The sequence below is a fragment of the Arvicola amphibius genome, chromosome 11, assembly GCF_903992535.2.
Source record: "Arvicola amphibius chromosome 11, mArvAmp1.2, whole genome shotgun sequence".
Classification (NCBI taxonomy): domain Eukaryota; kingdom Metazoa; phylum Chordata; class Mammalia; order Rodentia; family Cricetidae; genus Arvicola; species Arvicola amphibius.
The window spans coordinates 109642253-109665112 of NC_052057.2; the positions used below are offsets into that span (position 1 = coordinate 109642253).

Consider the following 22860-nt stretch of genomic DNA (forward strand, 5'->3'; position numbering starts at 1 on the left):
AAGAGCACAAATTTGCATAGCACATGCATGCAGTTGCTCATTAAAGCACGTGTTTCTCCGGCTAATTACAGTATTAAGTAAGGACGCCTGAACCTGTGCTAGGAATACAGCCAACTCATTATGAGCATGGCTGGGAATTTTCCCTGCGTCTCCCATTGTCTACAATGTTATTTGAATAATCAGCTTCAAAATAGGTCTCCCTGGTGGGAGGACTGTATTGTGCAAGTTTCAGAGACCACGTTCATAGTAGAAAGTCACATCTTATCTTGAGATGTGGGTGTCTTCCTACCCGTGAAAACAGTCCAGAAAGAGATCTGCCTGATGAAAGCTACAGGCAATTCGTTTGTGGCATTTAATCAAAACTGACCGCATTGCAATGCCCCCCCCCCCATTGGCTGCTGTTTATTAGAAACATTGGCACAACGGTGGGGATTGATGACAGAAGCATCAGAGTAAGAGAACGCTTCACCCAAGACTGTTTAGAAATCAATCGATGATAAGCTAAGAAAGCAAAGAAAGTGACCAAGAGTGCCCATGGGTTGTGGCCGGTGTCTTGCCAGTCCCCAGGAGAATGGATAATACAGCCATTGCACGGTTGACTCCAAATCCCCCCCAAAAAAAAATTTCCCAGAAAAATAAGTACATATAAAACTCTACAAAAGAGCCGGGGGTGGTGGTGGTGGTGGTGGCGCACGCCTTTAATCCCAGCACTCGGGAGGCAGAGGCAGGCGGATCTCTGTGAGTTCGAGACCAGCCTGGTCTACAAGAGCTAGTGCCAGGACAGGCTCCAAAGCTATAGAGAAACCCTGTCTCAAAAAAACAAACAAACAAAAAGTGTGCAAGCTTAAAAAAAATCACATTAAAGTCAGTTTTTATTTTTATCCAGCAATAATTGGATCGAATCAAAAGTTTAGAAGGCACCTGTGATTTGTAAGGGCCCAAGTGATCCATGCAGACTGAGCTCAGAGCCTACACTACCCTAGTATTTGGAATCAGATAAACCAACACAAGTCCTAGGCTTTGTAGGTTGAACCTACCATGCTATATTCTGAAATACCCCTGCAGGTGTGGGAGTTACTACACTGTTAAGGGCATTGACCTTGTCCGCATGCAAGTGATACAGCCTAAGGGAAGAGGCTAAAATCTGACTGGCAGCAGAGCTCCTCACCCTGGCCAGCACGCTCTGAATGTGACTGTCATTAGACCCTCCCTGTGGGGTTGTTTGGGCACTACACGTGTCTGCCATTGGGTTGGGGGCAGGGTTGGAATGTAATGCTTCAGGCTGGGGGAAGCTGGATTTAGAAAACGCTATTGTAACTGTCAGAGGGGAACGGGAGAATTATTCTATGCCATGACGCTCTCTGTGCACAGGGGATTATTAGCTGCCCTAACGGAACTAATGAACTCATTAGTACCCAAAAGGCCACTTGCCCTTAAGGCCGGAGGAAGGCAAAAATTTCTTTTTAATGTATTTTGTAATCTGAAGCCTTCTATCACTTTAGTCCTGAAGAACAATATATCTTCTCTAAATCATGTTCATAGAGAGAGCTCGTTTGGAAGAAAAAAAATTCCATTTCACACAATGACTCGTGCTGTCAATGACTAGTGTCTAGTTTGGAAACAGCTAGAACTGAAACACTTCTGAAGTTGCGGAGGAGGTGACAGGGTGGGTAAACGGGTGTTAGGAGGGAGAATGGGGGGGGTCTCTACATGCTTGTCAAGATCTCCTATTGGTAGAGATGTTAATCATTTGTAAGGCTTTCGGGCCACCGCGTGGAGGTCTCTCTCCTCAAAGGGTAGCATTAGAGCCCTTCATTTTAACGTCCCAGTTGTAAACAGACTCTCTGGATTGGCAACAAATAATTGAGAGAACATGAAGATTGAAGAATTTCACATCTAGCCAGGCATGGTGGCGCACGCCTTTAATCCCAGCACTGGAGAGGCAGAGGCAGGCAGATCTCTGTGAGTTCGAGGCCAGCCTGGTCTACAGAGTGAGTTCTAGGATGGCCAGGGCCACACAGTGAGACCCTGTTTCAGAAAAAAAAAAAAAAAAGAATTTCACATATGTTCATTTTATGATTGGAAGATGTCGATTTCCTATTTGGGTTAAAAATATAGACAATTGTGGTGGCACATACTGTAATCCCCAGCAATTAGAAGGCTAAGGCAGGAAAAACCAGCTACATATGAGGCTACCTCTGAATCTGAGGTCAGTCTCAGTTTCCAACTAAGACTTTCCCTGAGGCTGGCTAGGAAGGTGGTTCAAGAGTCCAGAGCTCCAAAACCTATATAAAAGTCCATGTAAAAGCAGTGGCCCCCAGCAATGCAAGGAATCCCAGCACAAGCTGGCTAAGCACACTTGTCTAAATGGCCAGCTCTCCACGAGAGACCCTGTCTCAATATATAAGGTAGTGAGCAGTCAAGGAGAACACCTGACACTAACCTTAAGCCTGTGCTGATGCATATGGGACATGTGCTGACACACATATGGAACGCACACATATACAATGGCCACAGCCTGACACGCAGCTGTCCCCCTCACAAGCACCCTGATCCGTAGCAGCCAAATTCAGTTTCAGGGTGTGTTTGGTGGAATTCCCAATTCCCCTAGTTTTAGAACCCAGCTAAAAATACAGTGTTGACAGGCACATGGCCCAGATTTGGGAGCCAAGGGAAGACTGAGGGGGTAAAGAAGAAGGGTGTTTTTCAAGGGGAGCAGAGGAGGCAGGGAGAAACTGGGGCCCTGTGGTAACACAGGGGTAGAGGAGGATGTTGGCCTGCAGAGGGAAACGGGAATGACTCTTTAACAATACCCTGGGGGAATGGAAAAGCTCCCTCCTCTAAATTAGCTTCCTTTGCTCTCAGTTTAGACAGCGGCATCACAGAGTCCTCTGTATGAGCCCCAGGTTTTGGATTCCCCCCTCACACAGGGTTTTTCTGTTTAGCTCTGACCATCCTAGAACTCCACTCTATAGACCAGCTAGCCTTGAATTTAGAGAGACTGTCCACCTCTGCTTCTTGGGTGTTGGGATTAAAGGTATATTCCACCACTACCCAGCTAAAGCCCAGGTTTCATAGATGCAATTTTGTTGGGGAATATTATTTTCTGGTGTGTTACTTTTGTTTAGGCTGCACTTGATTAACTGTGAAGCTGTGAGTCTTTGCTTGTCTGAAACACGTGATGGTCTAATAAAGAGCTGAACGGCCAATAGCAAGGCAGGAGCAAGGATAGGCGGGGCTGGCAGGCAGAGAGGATAAATAGAGGGAGACATCTGAGAGGAGAGAGAAGGAAAAACAGAACAGGGAGATGGGGGTCACTAGGGGTCAGCCACCCAGCAATGGAGTAAGAAGGAAAGATATATATAGTTAAGAAAGATAAAAGCCCAGAGGCCAAAGGTAGTCGGGATAATTTAAGCTAAGAAAAGCTGGCAAGAAACAAGCCGAGCTAAGGCCGGGAATTTATAACTAGGAATAAGCCTCCGTGTGTGATTTATTTGGGAGCAGAGTGGCGGAACCCCCAAAACGCCCAAAGAGTAAAAAAAAATCACACAACACAATTCGCTGTATTTTTTCTTCTTTGTACTTGACCTGTGTCTTAGGGTCACTATTGCTGTGATGAAACACCATGACCAAAGTGACTTGGGGAGGACAGGGTTGATGTGGCTTACACATCCTTGCTGCTGTTCATTGTCGAACAGGGCAGGAACCTGGAGGCAGGAGCTGTTGCAGAGGCCAAGGTGGGTGCAGCTTTCTTCCTCTGGCTTATTCAGCTTGCTTTCTTACAGAACCCAGGACCAGCAGCCCAGGGATGGAACCACCTACAATGGGCTGGGCCCTTCCCTATCAATCATTAATAAAAAAAAATGCCTTACAGCTGGATCTTTTGGAGACATTTTCTCAGCTGAGGCTCCCTCTTTCCGGTAACTCTAGCTTGTGTGTCAAGCTGACAGAAGACCAGAAGCACAACCCCGAACCATGTTTGCTAACGCAGTACAGACTGATACCTTGGTACATGGACACGCAATGTGTCACGGCCAAATTAGAGTGGTTAGCAGTCCCATATCCTTGAACATTTAGCCGTGCCATGTGATGGAAACTTTGAATTCCTAGTCTCTGGTTATTTTTTAAATTGTGTCTTCTCCCCCCAAGGAAGATTGAAAAATGTTTAAAGACTGTTTCAAACTGTGGAAGACAGTTCAGTCAGCAAAGTACTTGCTATGCGCACAGGGCCTGCCTGAGTTTGCTCCCCAGAGCATGGTGGTGGGCACTTGTGACCCCTATGCTGGAAAGACAGCGATGGATGGCTATCTGGGGCTCACCACAAGTCCCAGGTCCCAGTGAGAGATCCTGATTAAAAAGCAAAACAAAACAAAAAACAAAGCGGAAGGCCCCTGAGGAATGTTACCTGGGGTTGACGCCTGTCCCACCACCGGCCGCACACACAGCAGGCATGATGGTGCACACCTGTAATTCTTGTGATTCCAGTGCTAGGGAGGGAGAGACAGGTGATCCCTGGGGCTGGCTGGCGGGGCAGCCTAGATGAACCAATAAGATCCAGGTGAAAGCGAGAGACTGTCAATGGAGCAGTGGGCCACGTGCACCGAGTAAACGCCACACAGTCCACGCTCTCCCCACCCCAAGGCTCAGAACCAGAACAGAAAGGGAGGCAGAAAGCATGGAAACTCGAGCAAAATGGTGTCTTCTGCACACCACTATACGTGAAGTCATAGCAGCGGTGGCTGCCGGCGCGCTGCACGACCTGCACGAGATCAAACCAGACAACATTCTAGCACTGTGCAGGAAGAGGTCCATAGAGCTCCACCCGCAGGAGCTGTGGACAGCTGACGGCCCGCGGGAGAGGAAGAGTCGGTTCTCTGTAAGGGTGTGGCCCCTGGTGTGCTGACCGCCCGCCTGCCCGCGTTCTCGTGCATAAGCGGCACAAACTGGATTCAGGGGCTTGTTTTGAAAAAGAGGACGTGGAATCAGAATGGAGTCGGGAGGGAAGGGGTGGGGCCAGGTGGGGTTAGGAAAAGGAGTGGGGAGGTGAATATAATTAATGCATTGCATGAAATTCCCAAAGTATTAATTACAATATTATATTTTAAACAAAAAAACAAAACAAGTAGTTCTGAAGAAAACGAAAACAAAAAAAAAGTGAGAGCTCCTGCTTTAAAGAACAGGGTGGATGGTGTCCCGTGGAACCTTCTAGAACACTTCCCAGTCTCTGAAGACCACCACTTAGTTTCTACTTCCAGGAGGTGAACTTTACGTTGTTTTATTTGTTTGTTTTGAGGCGGGGTCTCTTTCAATAGCCCTGGCTGTCTGACACGTCACTATGAGACCAGGCTGGCCTCAAACTCAGAGATTCTCCTGGCGCTGCTGGATTTAAAGGTATATGCCAGCAAGCCTGGTATAATCTTAAACTTTTTTATGTCAAGGCTGTGTGTGTGTATGTGTGTGTAGGTAGATAGGTATGTGTGTATATAGGTGTATGGGTAGGTGTCTCTGTGTGTGTATAGGTGTGTGTATATAGGTGTATGGGTAGGTGTATAGGTGTGAGACATGACACCCATGTGGAATTCAGAAGACTCTTTACAGGAGTAGGTTCTCTTCTTCCACCATGTGGGCCTTGGGTGTCAAGCTCAGGTCATCTGGCTCGGTGGTAAGCACTATTACCTTCTGAGCCATCTCGCTGGCCCGAGATCAACTTTTCAGATTCAACATGTAAGAAAGATCGTGTAGTGTTTGGCTTTCTGTGTCTGACTCGCTTCCTTTAACAGCCTCTTCCTCTCCTATTCATGTTGGTACAAATGACAAAATTCCCATCTTCTTGTGGCTGTACAATAGCCTGATGTATACATGAATATGTAACTCTGTTCCTTCACTGATGGCTACCAAGATTGATGACAGCTCGACTCCTTGTTGGGGGCGGTGGTTGTACAAGGAATGCATGTGCAGGTGTCTCTTTGATTCGCCGAGTCATTTCCTTTGGGCGCATGCCCAGCAGTAGAGTAGCTAGCCCGTGTGGTCGTTCTATCTGCAGTTTCTGAGGAACCCCCTCAGTGTTTTCTAGAATGGCTGCACTAATTGACATTCCCATCAAGAGTTCCCCATCTTCCTCGCCCTCCCTGCATCCGGTATTAATTTTTTGTCTTTTAGATAATGGCTGGATAATGGGATAAGACAGTTGTGACTGTGGAAATCGATTTGCATTTCTCTGATGATTAGTGACATTGAATTATTTTCCACAGAGCCGCATGTACTCTTTTGAGGAAGGTCTATTAAGATCATTTGCTCGTTCTTTTAAAACTATTTACTGTATTATTATTTTAAATTATGTGTGTGTGTGTGTGTTTGTGTGTGCACACGTATGTGGGATTCCCTGGAGCCAGAGTGGTAGGCTACCGTGACAACACCTCATGTGGGCCCTGGGAACCAAATTCGGGTCCTTCATTCATGCTGAACTGCTGAGCCATGCTCTCCAGCCCCCATTTGCCTGTTCTGTAACTGAATTATTTTTTCTACTGTTTCAAGTTCCTTATATATTCTAGATACTAAGACCTTGTTGGATGAATAATTTGTAAATTATTCTGTAAGTCATCTGTAAATCTTCTCAGTCTGTAAGTTCTCTTCCCTCAGCGGACTGCCTCCTTTGTTGCTAAAGTACATTTTATTCTAAGTGTACCATCTTATTTAATCCATTGAAAGATAATCTGAGGACTAAAATGTACCCCTAGAACTTCTTAACTCTGAGGATGGTAAGAAAGTGTCTACACGTGTTTAAAACCCCAAGTAGAACAGAACAAGATTACCTTAGTCCCATACAGCACTACTTTTTAGTTTTACAATGGATTCAATGAAAACAGAAATGTCCCTTTGTCCATCATTGCTAAATTAGATACTTTTCTTTTTTTTTTCTTTTTTCGAGACAGGGTTTCTCTGTAGCTTTTTTAGAGCTTGTCCTGGAACTAGCTCTTGTAGACCAGGCTGGCCTCGAACTCACAGAGATCTGCCTGCCTCTGCCTCCCGAGTGCTGGGATTAAAGGCGTGTGCCACCACCGCTCGGCTTTAGATACTTTTCTTGTTGTGATAAAAATACCTGACAAAAGTGACCTAAGGAAAGACAGGGTTTATTTTGTCTCATGGTTTGAAGGGATACAGTCTATCCAGCAGAAGGCAGGATAGCAGCAGGGGCCAGCTGCTCACACTGTGAGCAGGAAAAAGAGAGGGATGGATATTTGTGCTCAGTGAGTCCTCTCCTTTTTTAATATAGCCCAGCCTATGGAATGTGTTCCCTAGAGTTAATTACACTAACCTAGGAAAATCCCTCATAGACATGCCCAGAATCCTTGTCTCTTTAGTGACTCAGATCTGTTCAATTGACAATCAATATTAACTACGACAATTACTTTTCTTTGGTATATCAAAAGTCCCTTCAATCTAGAAAGTAAATAAGACATAAAGATCACTTGGGATTGCTGCCCACAGAAGTGATCCTTTGGATTGGAATTTTAAAACACTTCAGGGGCTAAGTTGTGCCCAAAAGTGTCACATCCAGATGGCTTTCCAAATGAATATCCCAATCTCTAAAATTCTATAGAGCAAGGAAGAAAAAAAATGCTTTGTGTATTTTGAAATTCAGAATGTCATCAATACTAAATATAACAGAAACGGCACCCTCGAGTATCAGTGAAGAATTCTAAGTAATAGTCAGCAAATATGATTTCTTATTAAAATAAGAGGCCAACACCTCAATTTTATTACAATACTAATCATCATCAGAATATTTATTAGTGAAACTTGCATTACGGATTAAGAAAATGCATGTAGTCACTTTTGGTTAAAGGTGCTTAAAAAGAGACTAAAAATAGCTACTGTCTGGTTAAACAAATAGTAAAAGGAACATGGATGGATACTTCCTTAAGATAATATGGGAAACCCAAGAACCTTTAAAATGGAAACCGTTGGAAATAGGAAAAAGTAAAAAGAACAAAAACAATCACAATAGTAAACAGAAAAGGAATAACAAGTGACCGAAAACACAGACTCTGAAGCTGGCATCTCAGGCTCCTACTTCCAGTTCCAGCCCTGGTTGTGTGGCCTTAACTAGAGTGAAGCCTCCCCAATGCCTGGAGGAGCGCAGCCTTCGCGTCTGTGCACAGGGAGCTTCTAAAGACTAACGAGCCAATTCAGGGCGTTGTTTAGAATGTACTTGGCACAAAGTGCCATATGCAATGTATAAATAGATACAACACACATCAAAAAGCTGAGATCATGGCCAGTGACGTGGCCCTCAGTGGGTAAAAGGCGCTTCTATTTCCAAGCCTGCGGCATTAGTTGGATCCCTGGATGCACATGACGGAGGAGGAAACGGATTCCATCAAGTTGTCTTCTGACCTCACACACACACACACAACCACACACACGCACACACACATGCACATGCACACAAGCAAACATACATATACACACATAAATAAAGGTAGCTTTAACATTTTTTTAAAAAGCTGAATTCATGTTGAACGCCAAAACCATTTCCATACAAAGCAGAATAAGATTAAAACATTCAGTGTTAACCCCACTATTTAGGTATTGTTCTGGAAACATTAGTCAAGAACCGCGTAATAAAAACTAGAATTTTATAAGTGCACACGAACAAAAGGTAGGGTTTGTTGTTTTTCAGACAAATACAGACCTGAATACTAGAGACCCAAGTAAAGGCCTGCCGGAAACAAATACGACGTGTTGGATTTATCTAACACGTTTACTATCCCAAAACGAAACTGGAAAAAAAAAAAGCAACTTCAGGACACTCTATCCAGGAGGCTAAGGCTTTTGAAAACCCACCTTGGCAATGTAACTTCGGAGATTCCCAGGTGCCCAGGGCCGTGCAGCGTGAAATTCCATCTCCCGAGACGCTGAGAAACCCCTCTTTGCAGCTGTAACGAACCTGACCGCCCAGCTTGGAGCTGTAATTCCCTGTGATGTAGCCACCAGGGACTTCAGGAGGGGGGCCACAGTCTATTTCTAAAACACAAAACCATGTCGCCTTCTTTACGAATGCACCTTTTCAGAACGGAATCCTCCACCTCTCCACCCACACCCCGTGCCTCACACCCCCAGGCCCTATTTTAAGAACACTGGTCCGTTTCCCTGTGGCTCTGAGCACATTCCCAGCGATTGTCCTTACTGCCTTTCCGGCCCTCCTTAATACAACGGCGTCTATACAAAGCACAAGGAATTAGCTATCAGCCCCGACTCATGCTCACCAATGAGATGTGTTGGCCAACGAAGTAAAAATCTGAGGCAAACTCCCCTAAATTCAGTGTACTTTCTTAACTTTCAAGGTCACCATTGAGATACTGAGTTCTTACCAGACCTAACAGGCAAGAGTTATTACCAAAATATCCATGAATTGCTAAAGTTTATAAACCCTTGAAGTTGACTGTTCAGTTTTTTTACCTTAACATGAATGACTCTATCTTGACAGGTCATTGGTTTCATTTCATAAAAACTATGGGAAGATGATGTCTACTCGTGTCTCCAATGCGGATCCGTAAACTTTGGAACAACGAGAAAAGTGATACCCCACCAATGCTGCCTCTCTGGCAGATGCCTACCTGTGCATGATGTGCCGTCGTGCTTGGATGGAAGGGCTCAGACCGTCTTGGCCACGTATCCTTGGCATGCAGTAGCATTCAAAGCTCCCGGAGTGTTGGATACACTGACCTCCATGACGGCACAGCCAGGAACTTCACACTCATTTACATATGGAGACCCATCCCAAAACAGAGAAAGAGGGGAGAAAAACAGGAAAGACCGAAGAACATTGTGACGGTCACTTTTTCACATATTCCAACAACCCCAATAATGCATGGGTGCACGCGCTTGTTTGGCCATCCTATTCTAACTTTATTTTGTTCCTTAAAGGTTCTTTGTGTAAATTCTTCATACCAAAGACACCAAAAGCATAGGAAAATGTTAAATTATTAAAATTATAAATACTTCTCAGTGTGTTGAGAATTAAAAAAAAAAAGCCAGGCAGTGGTGGCGTACACCTTTAATCCCAGCACTTGGGAGGCAGAGGCAGGCAGATCTCTGTGAGTTTGAGGCCAGCCTGGTCTACAGAGTGTGTTCCAAGACAGGCTCTAAAGCTACATAAAGAAACCTTATCTTGGAAAACAAACAAACGAAGAGAATTTTTAAAAATTCTGTCAAATGGGACTCAAAAATAAAAACCTAACAAAAAACTGTATTAGAGGGTTCAGGATATAATTCAGTGGTAGAATGCCTGCCCAGGATAAATAAGGCCCTTGTTTCAATGCCTAGCGCACGCGTACACACACACACACACACACACACACACACACACACACACACACTACATTGCATTAAAAATAAGTAATTTTAAAAGTTAAAAACCTAGGGCTGGAGAAATGGTCCAGCAGTCAAGAGCACTGGCTGTTCTGCTAGATGACCTGAGTTCAATTTCCAACACCCACACAGTGGCTTACAATAATCTCTAACTCCAGTCCCAGGGATTCAACACTGTCTTCTGGCTTCTGTAGGCACCAGGCATACCTGCAGTACACACTTGTAATTCTAGCACGTGGGAAGCCAAGGTGTCAGGGACATGAGTTTGAGGCGGAGCCTGGACTGTAAAATGAGCTTCTCTCTCCAGTAAAACCAGCTGTAGGGTAGGGACCAGCCCAGTGGTAAAGCTTTTGCCAAGTGTGCACGAGAACCAGGGTAAAACCTACAGCACTACAAACAAACAAACAGAAAGCAAAGAAATAACAACAGAAACTGCAGTTCCTATAAATTAAGGATACGTTCAAACTAAGCTTATGTCTAAAAGGAGGCGAACATGGTGGTGAGTGTCTGTAACCCCTGTACTCAGGAGGCTGCGGCAAGAACCTTGTAAGTTGAGGCCAGCTTGGACTAACTAGAATGCAAGATCCTGTCTTTTTAAAAACCAAAGCTAGTGCTGGAGAGACAAGGAAGTGGTTAAGGATGCTTTTGGCTCTTGCAGAGGACCTGGGCTCAGTTCCTAGCATCCACATCAGGTGGCTCACAAATGCTGTAACTGGTTCCAGGGGATCCAAGGATGCTCTTGTTTGGCTTCCAAGGGCACTACATATACATGGTGCACACAAACACAGGCACACACACGCATACATACACACACACACACACACACACACACACACAGGAGAGGGAGAGAGAGAGAAATAACATTAAGTAAAATTTAAAAATCCAAACATTGTGTCACATACCTTTGAACCCAGCTCTCAGGAGGCAGAGGTAGGATGGATCTCTATGAATTTGTGGCCAGCCTGGTCTACAAAGTGAGTTCCAGGCTAGCCAAGGGTACATAATGAGATTCTGTCTTAAAAATTAAAGAAAAAAAATTAAAGGTGGCTCACTTACAGGTTCATTCAGTCCATTATCAACATGGCAGGGAGCATGGTGGCATGCAGGCAGACATGGTACTGGCTACATCTTGATCAGAAAGCAACAGGAAGTGGACTGTCTCATTGGGCATAGCTTGAGCATATATGAGCCCTCAAAGCCCACCTCTACAATGACACACTTCCTCCAACAAGACCACACCTACTCCAAAAGGCCACACCTCCCATTAGTGCCATTTCTTTGGGGACTATTTTCTTTCAAGCCACCACACATGGTCTATAAGAAGCCTGGCTTCCTTTTTTTCTTTTCCTTGGAATTTTGTGGCTATGCTGTAAGAAAGTCTAAGCTATTATGCTTAGGAGAAGCCTCAACGAAGATCCCTGAAGAGGAACTACCATGGGGATGGAGAAGCCATGCGGAGAACCAAAGCAATCAAGCCAGTTGTCAGTTTGGAGTTCTAATATATAAAAGGCCTCCTTTTTGTCTGTCATCTAAGCCACCAGTTCAGTGTAATCATTCAGTCCATAGCAGATATAAAAAGAATCATATGACCAAACCGGAAATTGTGGGAAATATCCAATTGTTCACTGTGTGTGTGTGTGTGTGTGTGTGTGTGTGTATGCGTGCGTGCACGTGCATGTATACATGTTCATGTGTGTGAGTGCAGGCATACATACGCCATGGCATGCAGCTGGGCCAGAGAACAACCTCAGATACCCATCCTTGCCTTCCGCCTCATTGGGGGTACGGTCCCCCTGCTGTCCAGTGCTGTATACACCACGCTAGCTGGCTCAGAAGCCCTCAGGGATCCTTCTGTCTCCACCTCCCAACTCACCATGAGAGAATTACATTACCGCTACCATGTGTTACCACATCTGGCTTCACATGGGCCTGGGGATCTGAACCCCAGCCTCCACCTTACCCAGGGAACCTTGTCCTCCGCCCATAAATTGCTCTTTAAAGCCACTAAACTCGAGGGGATCTTTGGGTGGCGGCAGTAAACAATCGAAATTCCATGAACGCAAGAAGAGCTCAAATAAGTGCCATTAAGAAAATAATACATCAGTTTTCAAGGGGGAATTTCTAGGAATATAATGAAATCTTACAAATTGAAAACAAACTGTGAATGCCAAAAATAAAAACTCAAAAAAGGCATTAAACAATAGAGAGGCCACCGCTGGAAATCAGGTTTGCGAATCCAACTTGAGGAATCCTCCCGAGACACAGTGGGAAAAAAGTTGGTGTGAGACAGAAATCGTGAGATAAAAAGCAAAACCTTACAGAGACAAGTGAAAAGGAGCCGGCAACTGACGAGAAACTGAAGAAGGTAAAGGGGTGGGTCTTCAAGAGCTCACCTCCTATTGAGGGAGAGAGCACCCCAGCTCACACATCCCAATACAAACAGTTTGAAGGTCATAAGCGTGAACGCTGCACACAAAAGCTATTCTCCTGGGACCAACACAGCCCACTGACTGAAAGAGGAGACTTAACCCTGGCCATCAGGGCTCGGGAGGAGTGCCGGCCACACCCTTCCTGCTGGCTCTCTCTGAAGCCCTGTGCCTGGTACCTGATCTCCTGGGCCCAGCCTCAAGCTCTCTGTGTCTCAGTACAGGGCACCTACTGCATCCCTGACCCATCTCCAGGAAGAAAGACAAGCCTGTAGCTGGTAGGGGAGGCAGTCTTTGAAACAAGTGCCAGAACCACTTCAGAACACCGGGATAGTAAAAGGAGAAGGACAGTGACCACGTTCAAAAGCAGTCTCCACAAGAGGCAAACTACAAAGATAAAGGAGGGCTTCTGGTTGCCTTGGTCCATGAGAAGTGGGGAGACAACGGGCTTTGGTGGGAAGATGGAAGATCTTCAAAAATCAGCGGTGATACCGTGGAACTCTATGAATATAATAACCACCAGTGTTCTGCACAGTTTAAGTGGGCAGGCATGTTTTAGGAATGAAGCAGCTAGTTCTGAGAGAGAAAGAGCAAACCAGGTATGGGGGGGTCATCCTAGTACTTGGGGGGGGGGGCTGGGGGCTGGAGCAGGTGGCTCACCACCAGCTCAAGGCCACTACTTAGTAAGTTTCAGGCCAGCCTTGACTACAGATTCATTTTCAGCCCAGGGAACAAAGGGAAGGAGGGTGTGAGGGAGGGAGTGAAGGAGGGAGGGACAGACAGGCAGACAGGAATATACCCTCAGGATGGATCATCAAAAACAAACACAAATAGTGGCGTGTGTAAGGGTGTTATTTAATGGTAGCTGTTGAAAGAAAAGGAAAACAAAACACGAAGGCCATTCTGAAATCCATAAATAAGAGAATAAGACCCCCTCCTGAGAAAAGGAATGGGAACCCGGAAGGAATCACTCGACCTGACCTAGGACTTCCTGCCTGGAACACAAGGCTCCCCAGCAACCGAGTAACATTTCGAGTTCTAAGAAAGGGAACAACAAAGCATCACGCTCTGGCTACCAGGGACTGTACCGCTGACATTTCTGTTCTCAAAAAGAAGAGCCGAGAAAACACGCAAGGCAGTGAATCAGAGCAGAGTAGACAGTGTTGAAGGAAGTGGTCGGGAGCGTCGCTCAGAGGCAGGGCAAGCCCTTAGCAGGCAGGAGGCCTGGGTTCATTTCCCAACACTGCAAAAATATGGAGGGAAATTAAAGGTACCACAAAGGATGAGGAGGTCTAAAACCAGTCAAACAACAGCTGACAATATAATCACAGGAAAAAAGGGGCCGCTGTTATGAAAAGAGTCTTAAACTATAACTAATATAAAAAAACAACATCAATGTAAATCAGTTTATTTTTTTAAAAAAGATTTATCTATTTTTACTTTATGGGTATGTTTGCCAGCATGTGTGTCTGTGCACCATGAATGTACCTGGTGCACAAGGAAGCCAGAGAGGGCATCAGATGCCCTGGAACTGGAGTTACAGATACGGGTCTGAGCTGCCACATGGGTGCTTGGAATCACTCAGATCCTTCGCAAGAGCAACAAGTGCTCTTAACTACTGAGCCGTCTCTCCGGCCCAAAGGACCAAGTTTAAGATGTTTTTGTCCCTGCAGACATCAGCACTGACGCGTTCTAGCTTGGCACAAGTTTCTTGCCAGTTAGGAGTCTGACCTTACGTGGCTTCTTCTCACCTGTCAGTTTAATGAGAAATATCTGACACTTTACCCAAGCCACTGACAAAGCTACTCAACAGACCACAGTGGTAGCGACAGTCACTCCACCTTCTCTAATGGACATCTTGAAAAATACCAAGTGAAAATAAATGCAGGGCTTTTCATTAGACTTCCAAACGTGGGCAAGCAGCGGAGGTATGGGAATGACACGGGACTCCTGGATACTGACCAACGCTGTAGGAGTCACCACAGCCATTATTAGTGAGCTTTGTGTACAGTCACTCAAAAACCTAATAGCCATAATTGTCATAATTATTGCTAATAACAACAACTGCCACATGCCACCTTCCACATGTCATGTACTGTCCTAAACACTTCATTATTTATTAAATACTATATTCTTAATTAATTTCCACAACAGCCCATTTTTGAGGAAACTAAAGCAAGGCAAAGTGGTTAAGCAATTGGTCCCTGCAGCAATGGAAACTCCAGGATTTGAAGCACATACCTACCTGGAAGTCCATATTAAAAACCTAAAATCATCCAATTGTGCATCATGAAATCAATAGTTCTCTGCCTACCTAATGGAATCGAAGATGTAATTAATTGCCTTAGTTAAGTTCAGATGTGCCTATCACATACAACTGCAATTACTGTGACATAATTTTGACTTTTTTTTGAGACAAGGTTTCTCTGGGACTCATGCTGTAGACCAGACTTACCTCAAACTCAGAGATTATCCAACTCCTGAGTTCTGGGATTAAAGGCATGCACTATCACCAACTGGCAATTTTGACATTTTTTAGCAGTTATTTTTATTTTTTTAATATTTATTTATTTATGTATACAATATTCTGTCGGTGGGCATGTCTGCAGGCCAGAAGAGGGCACCAGACCTCATTACAGATGGTTGTGAGCCACTATGTGGTTGTCAGGAATTGAACTCAGGACCTTTGGAAGAATAGGCAATGCTCTTAACCACTGAGCCATCTCTCTAGCCCCGGAGTTATTTTTATTTATGTGCATGCCTGTGTGTGCATTTCACGTGAGTGCAGCTTGCTTCCTATCAAGAAAACGCCATAGGAGCTTTTGACTGTTGTTTATAAACACACTATTGCAGCTTGCTTCCTGGCAAGGAAACTTCTCCATATTCCTTAGCAAATTAAAGACCCATGTGGTCACAAAAAGAGAGATATACATTTGACAATTTTGTACCTCGGTGGAATGTTCCCTCAACATCATGTCCTTAAAGTTCATCCACACTATAGCATATATAAAGTTGTGTGTGTGTGTGTGTGTGTGAGAGAGAGAGAGAGAGAGAGAGAGAGAGAGAGAGAGAGAGAGAGAAGAGAGTGTGCTAGGATTGGCTCTAGACCATTGCTCATGCTAAGCATGTGCCCTACTGTGCCTGCTCCTTCCTTTTTCAAGCTGAGCAACTCTCCCTGATATGCACTACCTTTATCTTTCATCTGCAGACAGACAGATGGAGAACCTCTGAGCTGCCTTGACTGCCGTGAACCAGGCTGTTGTGAGCGTGGCTATACAAACATTTCTTTAAGGTGCCAGTTTTGATCGTTTGGAGGCAAATATCCAGAAACTGAATTTCAGAACCATGTAGCAATTTTATTTTTAATTTTGAGGCATTATTTCATAATTTCAAAATACCATACTATTTTTCACACTTAATACACTATTTTACATTTCCACTTGGAAAAGTTGCTGGGGAAAACCCTAAGGCAGAAACAAACCAAATGGGCGGGTCCTCTCAGAAAGCAGGCAGTCTGAGTGTGATTACACATTTGGGCCGAGGCCAGGATGGGCTCAGGCACCAAGCGGCAGGAGCAAAGGAGCTTGGGAACATATGTTCTCTTAGAAAGAGGCTCCTGCCCTAGGCAAAGGCCAATAGACCTAATCTGACCTGGGAAACGGGTAAAGACAGAGCTGGAGGTGTGAAGGCATGAGGCAGACTGGCAGGACACAGTGAGAGAGAAGTCCCCAGGAGCTGCGAATGACAGCACTCCCCGGTTCTTTTTGGTCACCTTCTCCTTTCTCAGCCAGGGCTGAGGGGCTTCCATTTCTCCAGCAGCAAGAGCATAATGCTCTAACGATGCAGAAAATCCCTGTGAGAAGGTTGCTGTTGCCATTCAGGATGGAACACATGACTCGGGGAATCAAACGGTATGGGGAAGTCACCCCGAAGCTGTCACCAGAACCTAGGAGACCCATGCCTACTTGGTGGCCCCTGCGTAGGGAAACGACAGTCCCCAGTCTTATCCACACGGGTGTCGGTTCTCTCCGCCCACTCTCAGACCACTCTCCGCCCACTCTCTCATTGCTGTTGCTGAAGACCTTGCCTCGTGGCCAGGTTTCTGTGACTTGCTAGAGTCACTACAGGGCATCTCTGGACACCAGTGCATCTTCTGATTCTTTAGAATTGACTGACATCAGCCCACACTCAGACCGCTATAGCTCATTCCTCCTCTGGCACCACTGACCTCGGAAGACGTCTGTCACCAGCTCTGGAGCCTGACTTAGACTCTGCAAATTACAACATATTCCTGGAAGAAGATCCCTCAGGGTGAATGCAAGGATCTGGCTTCAGGGACTGAGGCTCCAAACAAACACTGGATAAAGGCTGATACCCCCCAAACTTGAACTACACCCCACAAGCATCCACTCATGGCTCTCTGGCAACTGATTTTGAGGCATTGGGCTTCTCAGCACCAATAAGAAAAATTACCCATCAGCTTTTACAAGGGGTCAACAGAGACCCCGAAAGGAAAAGTCAAAGGAATGACGAGCAATGAACGTGGGCTTCCTTGTGGGGTTACAGCAATGGCAACAGTAACCTGACTTTGTAAATATTCTAAACCCACTGAATTAGACACTTCAAAAGAAGGGAAATTGGTGAATGTGAATTGTGTCTCTTTTTCCAAAAAGGGAAGGATCACCAAAAATTGCAAGAAATGGAATAAATCTGTCAGGGCTGGATTTTGTTCCAGGCAGGTTGGCTTTTGTTTGGCTGACACCACTTTGACCCTGCTGAAAACATTTCCTCTCTCTTCCTGTTCTCCCCCACTCCTTTCATGTTTCTAACTTCTGTTTGGTGTGCAAACCAGAGATCAAACCCAGGGCCTTGCTTATGCTAGGTAAGAGTTCTACCACTGAGGGACAACCCAGCTCCATTCTTTCTTCCTATCTTTTGGTGTTTTGGGGTTTGTTTGTTTGTTTGTTTGTTTTCTTTTTGAAACGGGTACTTACTGTGTAGTGTAACTCTGCCTGGCCTTGAATCTGCTGTGTATAACAGGTTGACTTGGAACTCACAGAGAGCCTCTGCCTCTCAAGTGCTAAGGTTAAAGACGTGAGCCGTCACACCTGGTCAGTCTTCCTAACTCTTAAAAGTTGAATGCATCCTTCAGAACAATACTGATACAGTTTTGAAAGAGCGGTTTCAGGTATCACGTGTCCTAGAACATCCCACAGGTCTGTCCCTCGCTGCTAAGATCAGGGCTACCCTTGGGGTCCAGATAACACCTTTGCTCACCTTTCTCTAGCACCAGGACAGTGAAATTAACTGTCCACCTGTCACATCCCAGTGGCACTGCCTTGGCAGAAAAGAAATGTATGTGAACGAGCCAGATAATAGATCATCATCATACATAGTTTTTAAAATTAGCATCTCACCAGGCATAGTAGTGTACACCTTTGATCCCAGAACTAAAGAGACAGAGGCAACCCAGTTCCAGTCCCAAGAGGAACTCTGAGTTTGAGGACAGCCTGGTCTCTAAGTGAGTTCCAGGATAAGCTCCAGGACAGTCAGGACTACACAGAGAAAACCTGTCTCAGAAAAAAAGAAAAAACAAAACCCCAAGGCCAAAAAAGCATCTCTGCCTTATAATGTCCTAATAAAATGTGGCGACACCACAATTTTAAAACCACATAGCCAGTAACTTGTTGCAGAAACAACAGGACACTGGATACAATGTGTTCTTCAAGAGAATACATTTATTCTTACTAAGAAAAGGCTGGATGTATGAACTTATCCTTCCAGGAATTTCATCTTAGCACAGGTCAAGCACAACGGCAGAGGCCAGAATCTGCTGTTCCCGGCCACAGGAAGATTAAAGATGCTCTGTTTTCCTCGCTTCTCTGAAAACCCTGAGACGCCACCAAGCCTTTTTGAGCAGTCAGAGAGTCTACACCAAGATCTCAGAACCAAGAGGAGTTTCTGACCTCTCCCCTTTGTGACCGATCGGGAACCTGAGGAAGCTGAAGAGCTGTCCTATTGGGATAGGCTACCTAGACGCAGAGTTCACTCCGAGTCATGAACATGAGGAGGGCTTGCTTTACTCATGGCTTCCATTCAATCAACATATGCCCAGAAATCTCACTGACAAGGTTACTTGTCGCCAAAAGTCACATTCCTCACTGAGTCCTGTGGTGGCGAGTCCCCTTTGTGACAATGCTTAGACCTCCTATGAGGCACAGAAACCCTTGGTGCTTAGCGGGTGTTGTGCTTAGTTACAGGAACATACAGCTGGCACACTGGCTCCAGCGAGGCCAGCCTAATTGTTCACTGTGGAAAGGCTATCACGGTGGCTCAGTGGGTATGAGAGCCGACTGCTGGAGCCTCATAGTTTGAGTTCAATCCCCAGATCTGGCAGTGAAAAAAGGGAACACCTGAAGGTAGTTCTCTGAACCCCTGCCACACAAACACACTGTGCACATGCAAACACACACACTGTGCACACAACTTATTTCTCTGTCTCTGTCTCTCTCTCTCTCCACACCACATCATTCATGTACACACAAACACTCATATTCATAAACAAACATAATTAATTTTAAATGTTTAAAGACATAAAGCTAGAAAAAAAACAAAAAAGCTGGAAAAACCTGGTAATTGTAACCAATTACCAGGTGCCCACCCTCCAATATCATAAGTTATTCAATTGCTGTTCATATTTTGTCATTTAAAACAGCTCACAGAAATCAAAACACAAAATACTTCATAATAATGCCCCAGACAATTCGTCTCTCAAAATAATAGCATTCTATAGATCACAATCCCATGATCCCAGCTAACAATATGTCTTTGTTGGGGTTTACATGGCTGGGATAAGAAAGCAAGGCTACAAACAACTTGGGAAGGAAAGGGTTTATTTTAATCTTACAACCCTCAGCTCATACTCCATCACTGACAGAGGTCAGGACAGAAACCCGGAGGCAGGAACTGAAGTGGAAGCCATGGAGGAATGCTGCTTACGGGCTTGTTCTTCATTGCTTGCTCAGCCTGGCTTCTTATAACAACCAAGACAACCTGCCCAGAGGCAGCATCATCCACAGTGTGCTGGGCCCTCCCCACATTAACTCCTCATCAAGAAAATGCCTGGCGGGTTTGCCTGTCTGCCATGTTTGCCCGTTGATGGAGGCATCTCTTCAGTTAAGGTTTCCTCTTCCCAAGTGACTCTGACTTGTGTCAAGTTGACACAGGCTAGACAACACATAATCTTAGCACTAATTCTCTAATATTGACTAGCACTACTAGGCTTCTGTCCAAATTCAAGGCTTTCCGCTGTGATTCTACCCTCGACCCATAAACTACTGTGCCATCACCAAGTGCCCCGTTTAGTACCTGTACAGAAAGTGCCATCATTGGGGATGAACGTCCTGTTGTTATTTGTAGCCCGATAGCCTTTGTGGCAAATGCAGTAGAACCCTCCAGGTGTGTTGTGGCAGGAGGTGTGGTTCCCACAGATCACAGTGGCTCCGAATTGGCATTCGTCTTTATCTGCAGATGAGTACGTGGAAACAACTCACACGAAAGCCGCCTACCCACACCATGCAGCCCTCCCAGAATCCTCTCCCACTGTAGACTGCGGGATCTCTACTCTCTGACAACAGCTTACTGGTCTGTTTGTTTCTCCAGTCTCGTGCTTTCCAGACTAGAAGGGACTGGACTCACAGAATTACATACCTGGTGCATATAAAACCACACGAGGAACACAACTTTATAATCTGGGAATCGAATCCATCTTACGTGAAGATTGGCAGCAGGTTATTTTTGAATTTTTTTCCACATTTAAGAAAAAAATCAGGCTGGAGAGATGGCTCAGTGGTTAAGAGCATTGACTACTCTTCCAGAGGTCCTGAGTTTAATTCCCAGCAACCACATGGTGGCTCACAACCACCTGTAATAAGATCTGGTGCTCTCTTCTGGGACACATGCAGGCAGAACATTGTATACATGATAAATAAATTTTTTTTAAAAAAGAAAAAATCATAAAGGGTTGAGGATGTAACTATGTGAAGAAGTCCCTGTGCCTAGGATCCATGAGGCTCTGGGTTCAATCCCATGAGAGTAATAATACTTTTAAAATAAGACATTGGTGGGTCAGCTAGGTAGTTCAGAGAATAAAGGTGCTTGCCAGAGGTTTGACAACCTCATTTCTGTCCTCAGGACCTACACAGGGCAGAAAAAGAATTCCCAAAAGTTGTCCTCTGACCTCCAAGTGTGACACACCGATATATATATATATATATATATATATATATATATATATATATATGTATGTATGTGTGTGTGTGTGTATGTGTGTGTGTGTGTGTGTGTGCACATACACAGATAAAATGTAATAAAAATAAAATTTAAAAGTGTAATGACTGGGAGATGTCTCCATGAATAAAGTGTTTGCAGATCCCATAACCTACATAAAGCCAGACAGGGCAACACACAGCTGTTACCCCAGCGCTCCTGCAGAGAAACAGGAGATAGAGACAGGAGAGTCCCAGCCAGCAACAGAACACACTGCTGCAAACAAGGTGGAAGGCGAGGAGCCAACACTAGAGGTTGACCTCTGACCACCAAATGCACACACCGATAAGAATACACACAAAGACATGTATGAAATTAACTGGTGCCACACACACACACACACACACACACACACACACACCCCTTAATGAATTTAACTCAATAGACATTTGATTAGCCAGAGGAAGCAAGTCTAGAATAATCCCATTTCCAACTCAGCCATTTCTTGGTCTTTTCAGTATTAGAGAATTAGTGCTAATATTAAGTGTTGGCTAGCTATGTGTTTTGTGTTATTGTGTTTCCACCTCAAACAAAGTTCCCTCCTAGACGTGGAACAGAGAGTTCTGCTCGCTCAAGGTTCTTGTCAACAGGTGTGGCTAATAGCCAGACCTTGTGCTCCAGGAATAGGGAAGTGGATCTGTTCCTACCTCAAATAAGAGTCTAGGATCCAACTAAGGTCCAGTTCCCTTTATGGAGATAACTTTGGATTCCACCCAGGGAGTGGTTTGCCTACGGAACATTTTGGTCTAGTGTGTGAGGCACTCGGGGCTGGCCAGCCAGACACAGAGGATGCAATGAAAGTAGGACATACAGAATGAAGGATAAAAGCCTGTGGGCAAAACGTAGATGAAGAGAAACAGGTTAAATGAAGTTATAAGAGCTAGTGGGACAAACATAGAATAAGGCCAAGCATTCGTAACTAATAAAAAGTTTCTGTGTCTGCCTCAAGACCCAGCAATACCACTTTTGGGTACATACCCAAAGGATGCTTAATTGTACCACAAAGACATGTGTTCAACTATGTTCTTAGCAGCATTGCTTATCATAACCAGAACCTGGAAACAACCTAAATGCCCCTCAATCGAAGAATGGATAAGAAAAATGTGGTACATTTACACAATGGAGTACTACACAGCAGAAAAAAAAACAATGAAATTTGTGGGCAAATGTATGGATCTAGAAAACATATTGAGTGAGGTAACTCAGACCCAGAAAGACAAATATCATATGTACTTACTCATAAGTGACTTTTAGACATAAAGCAAAGAAAAACCAGTCTACAATAAAGACCCTAAGAGAGACATACATGGATCTAAACTACATGGGACATAGAAAAAAAAAACCAAGATCTCCTGAGTAAATTGGGAGCATGGGACCATGGGAGACATTAGAAGAGGAGGGGAAAGGAAGGGAGGGGAGTGGATAAAAAAAATACATAGCTCAATAAAAACAATTAAAAAAATAAAATAAATTATTTTAGGCTGAAAACAAAAAAAGAAGTCTCTGTGTCATGATTTGGGAGCTGCTATACCCAGGTCCTCTGCAAGACCAGTACAAGCTTTTAGCCATTGAATCATCTTTCCTACCCCTAAAATGAATTTTATATCCAATGATCCAACTGGAAAATTAGGATTGTCAGCTCCCAGGAAACACAACAGAATTAGCACTGAAGTCTTGACCAGAAACATGGTCCATACAGGGGCAGGAAACACACTGCTCATCAGTGATCTAT

The 22860-nt window shown here is 44.7% G+C and overlaps 1 protein-coding gene across 1 annotated transcript in view; it reads right to left on the reverse strand.

Moving 5' to 3' along the window:
* Susd1 (sushi domain containing 1) overlaps positions 1-22860 on the reverse strand; it is a 119621-nt gene that overhangs the window by 82053 nt on the left and 14708 nt on the right. The window contains 4 exon segments of the mRNA XM_038348122.2: positions 8848-9027; positions 9621-9684; positions 9686-9752; positions 20150-20324. Of these exon segments, the coding sequence (XP_038204050.1) occupies positions 8848-9027; positions 9621-9684; positions 9686-9752; positions 20150-20324 (486 nt within the window).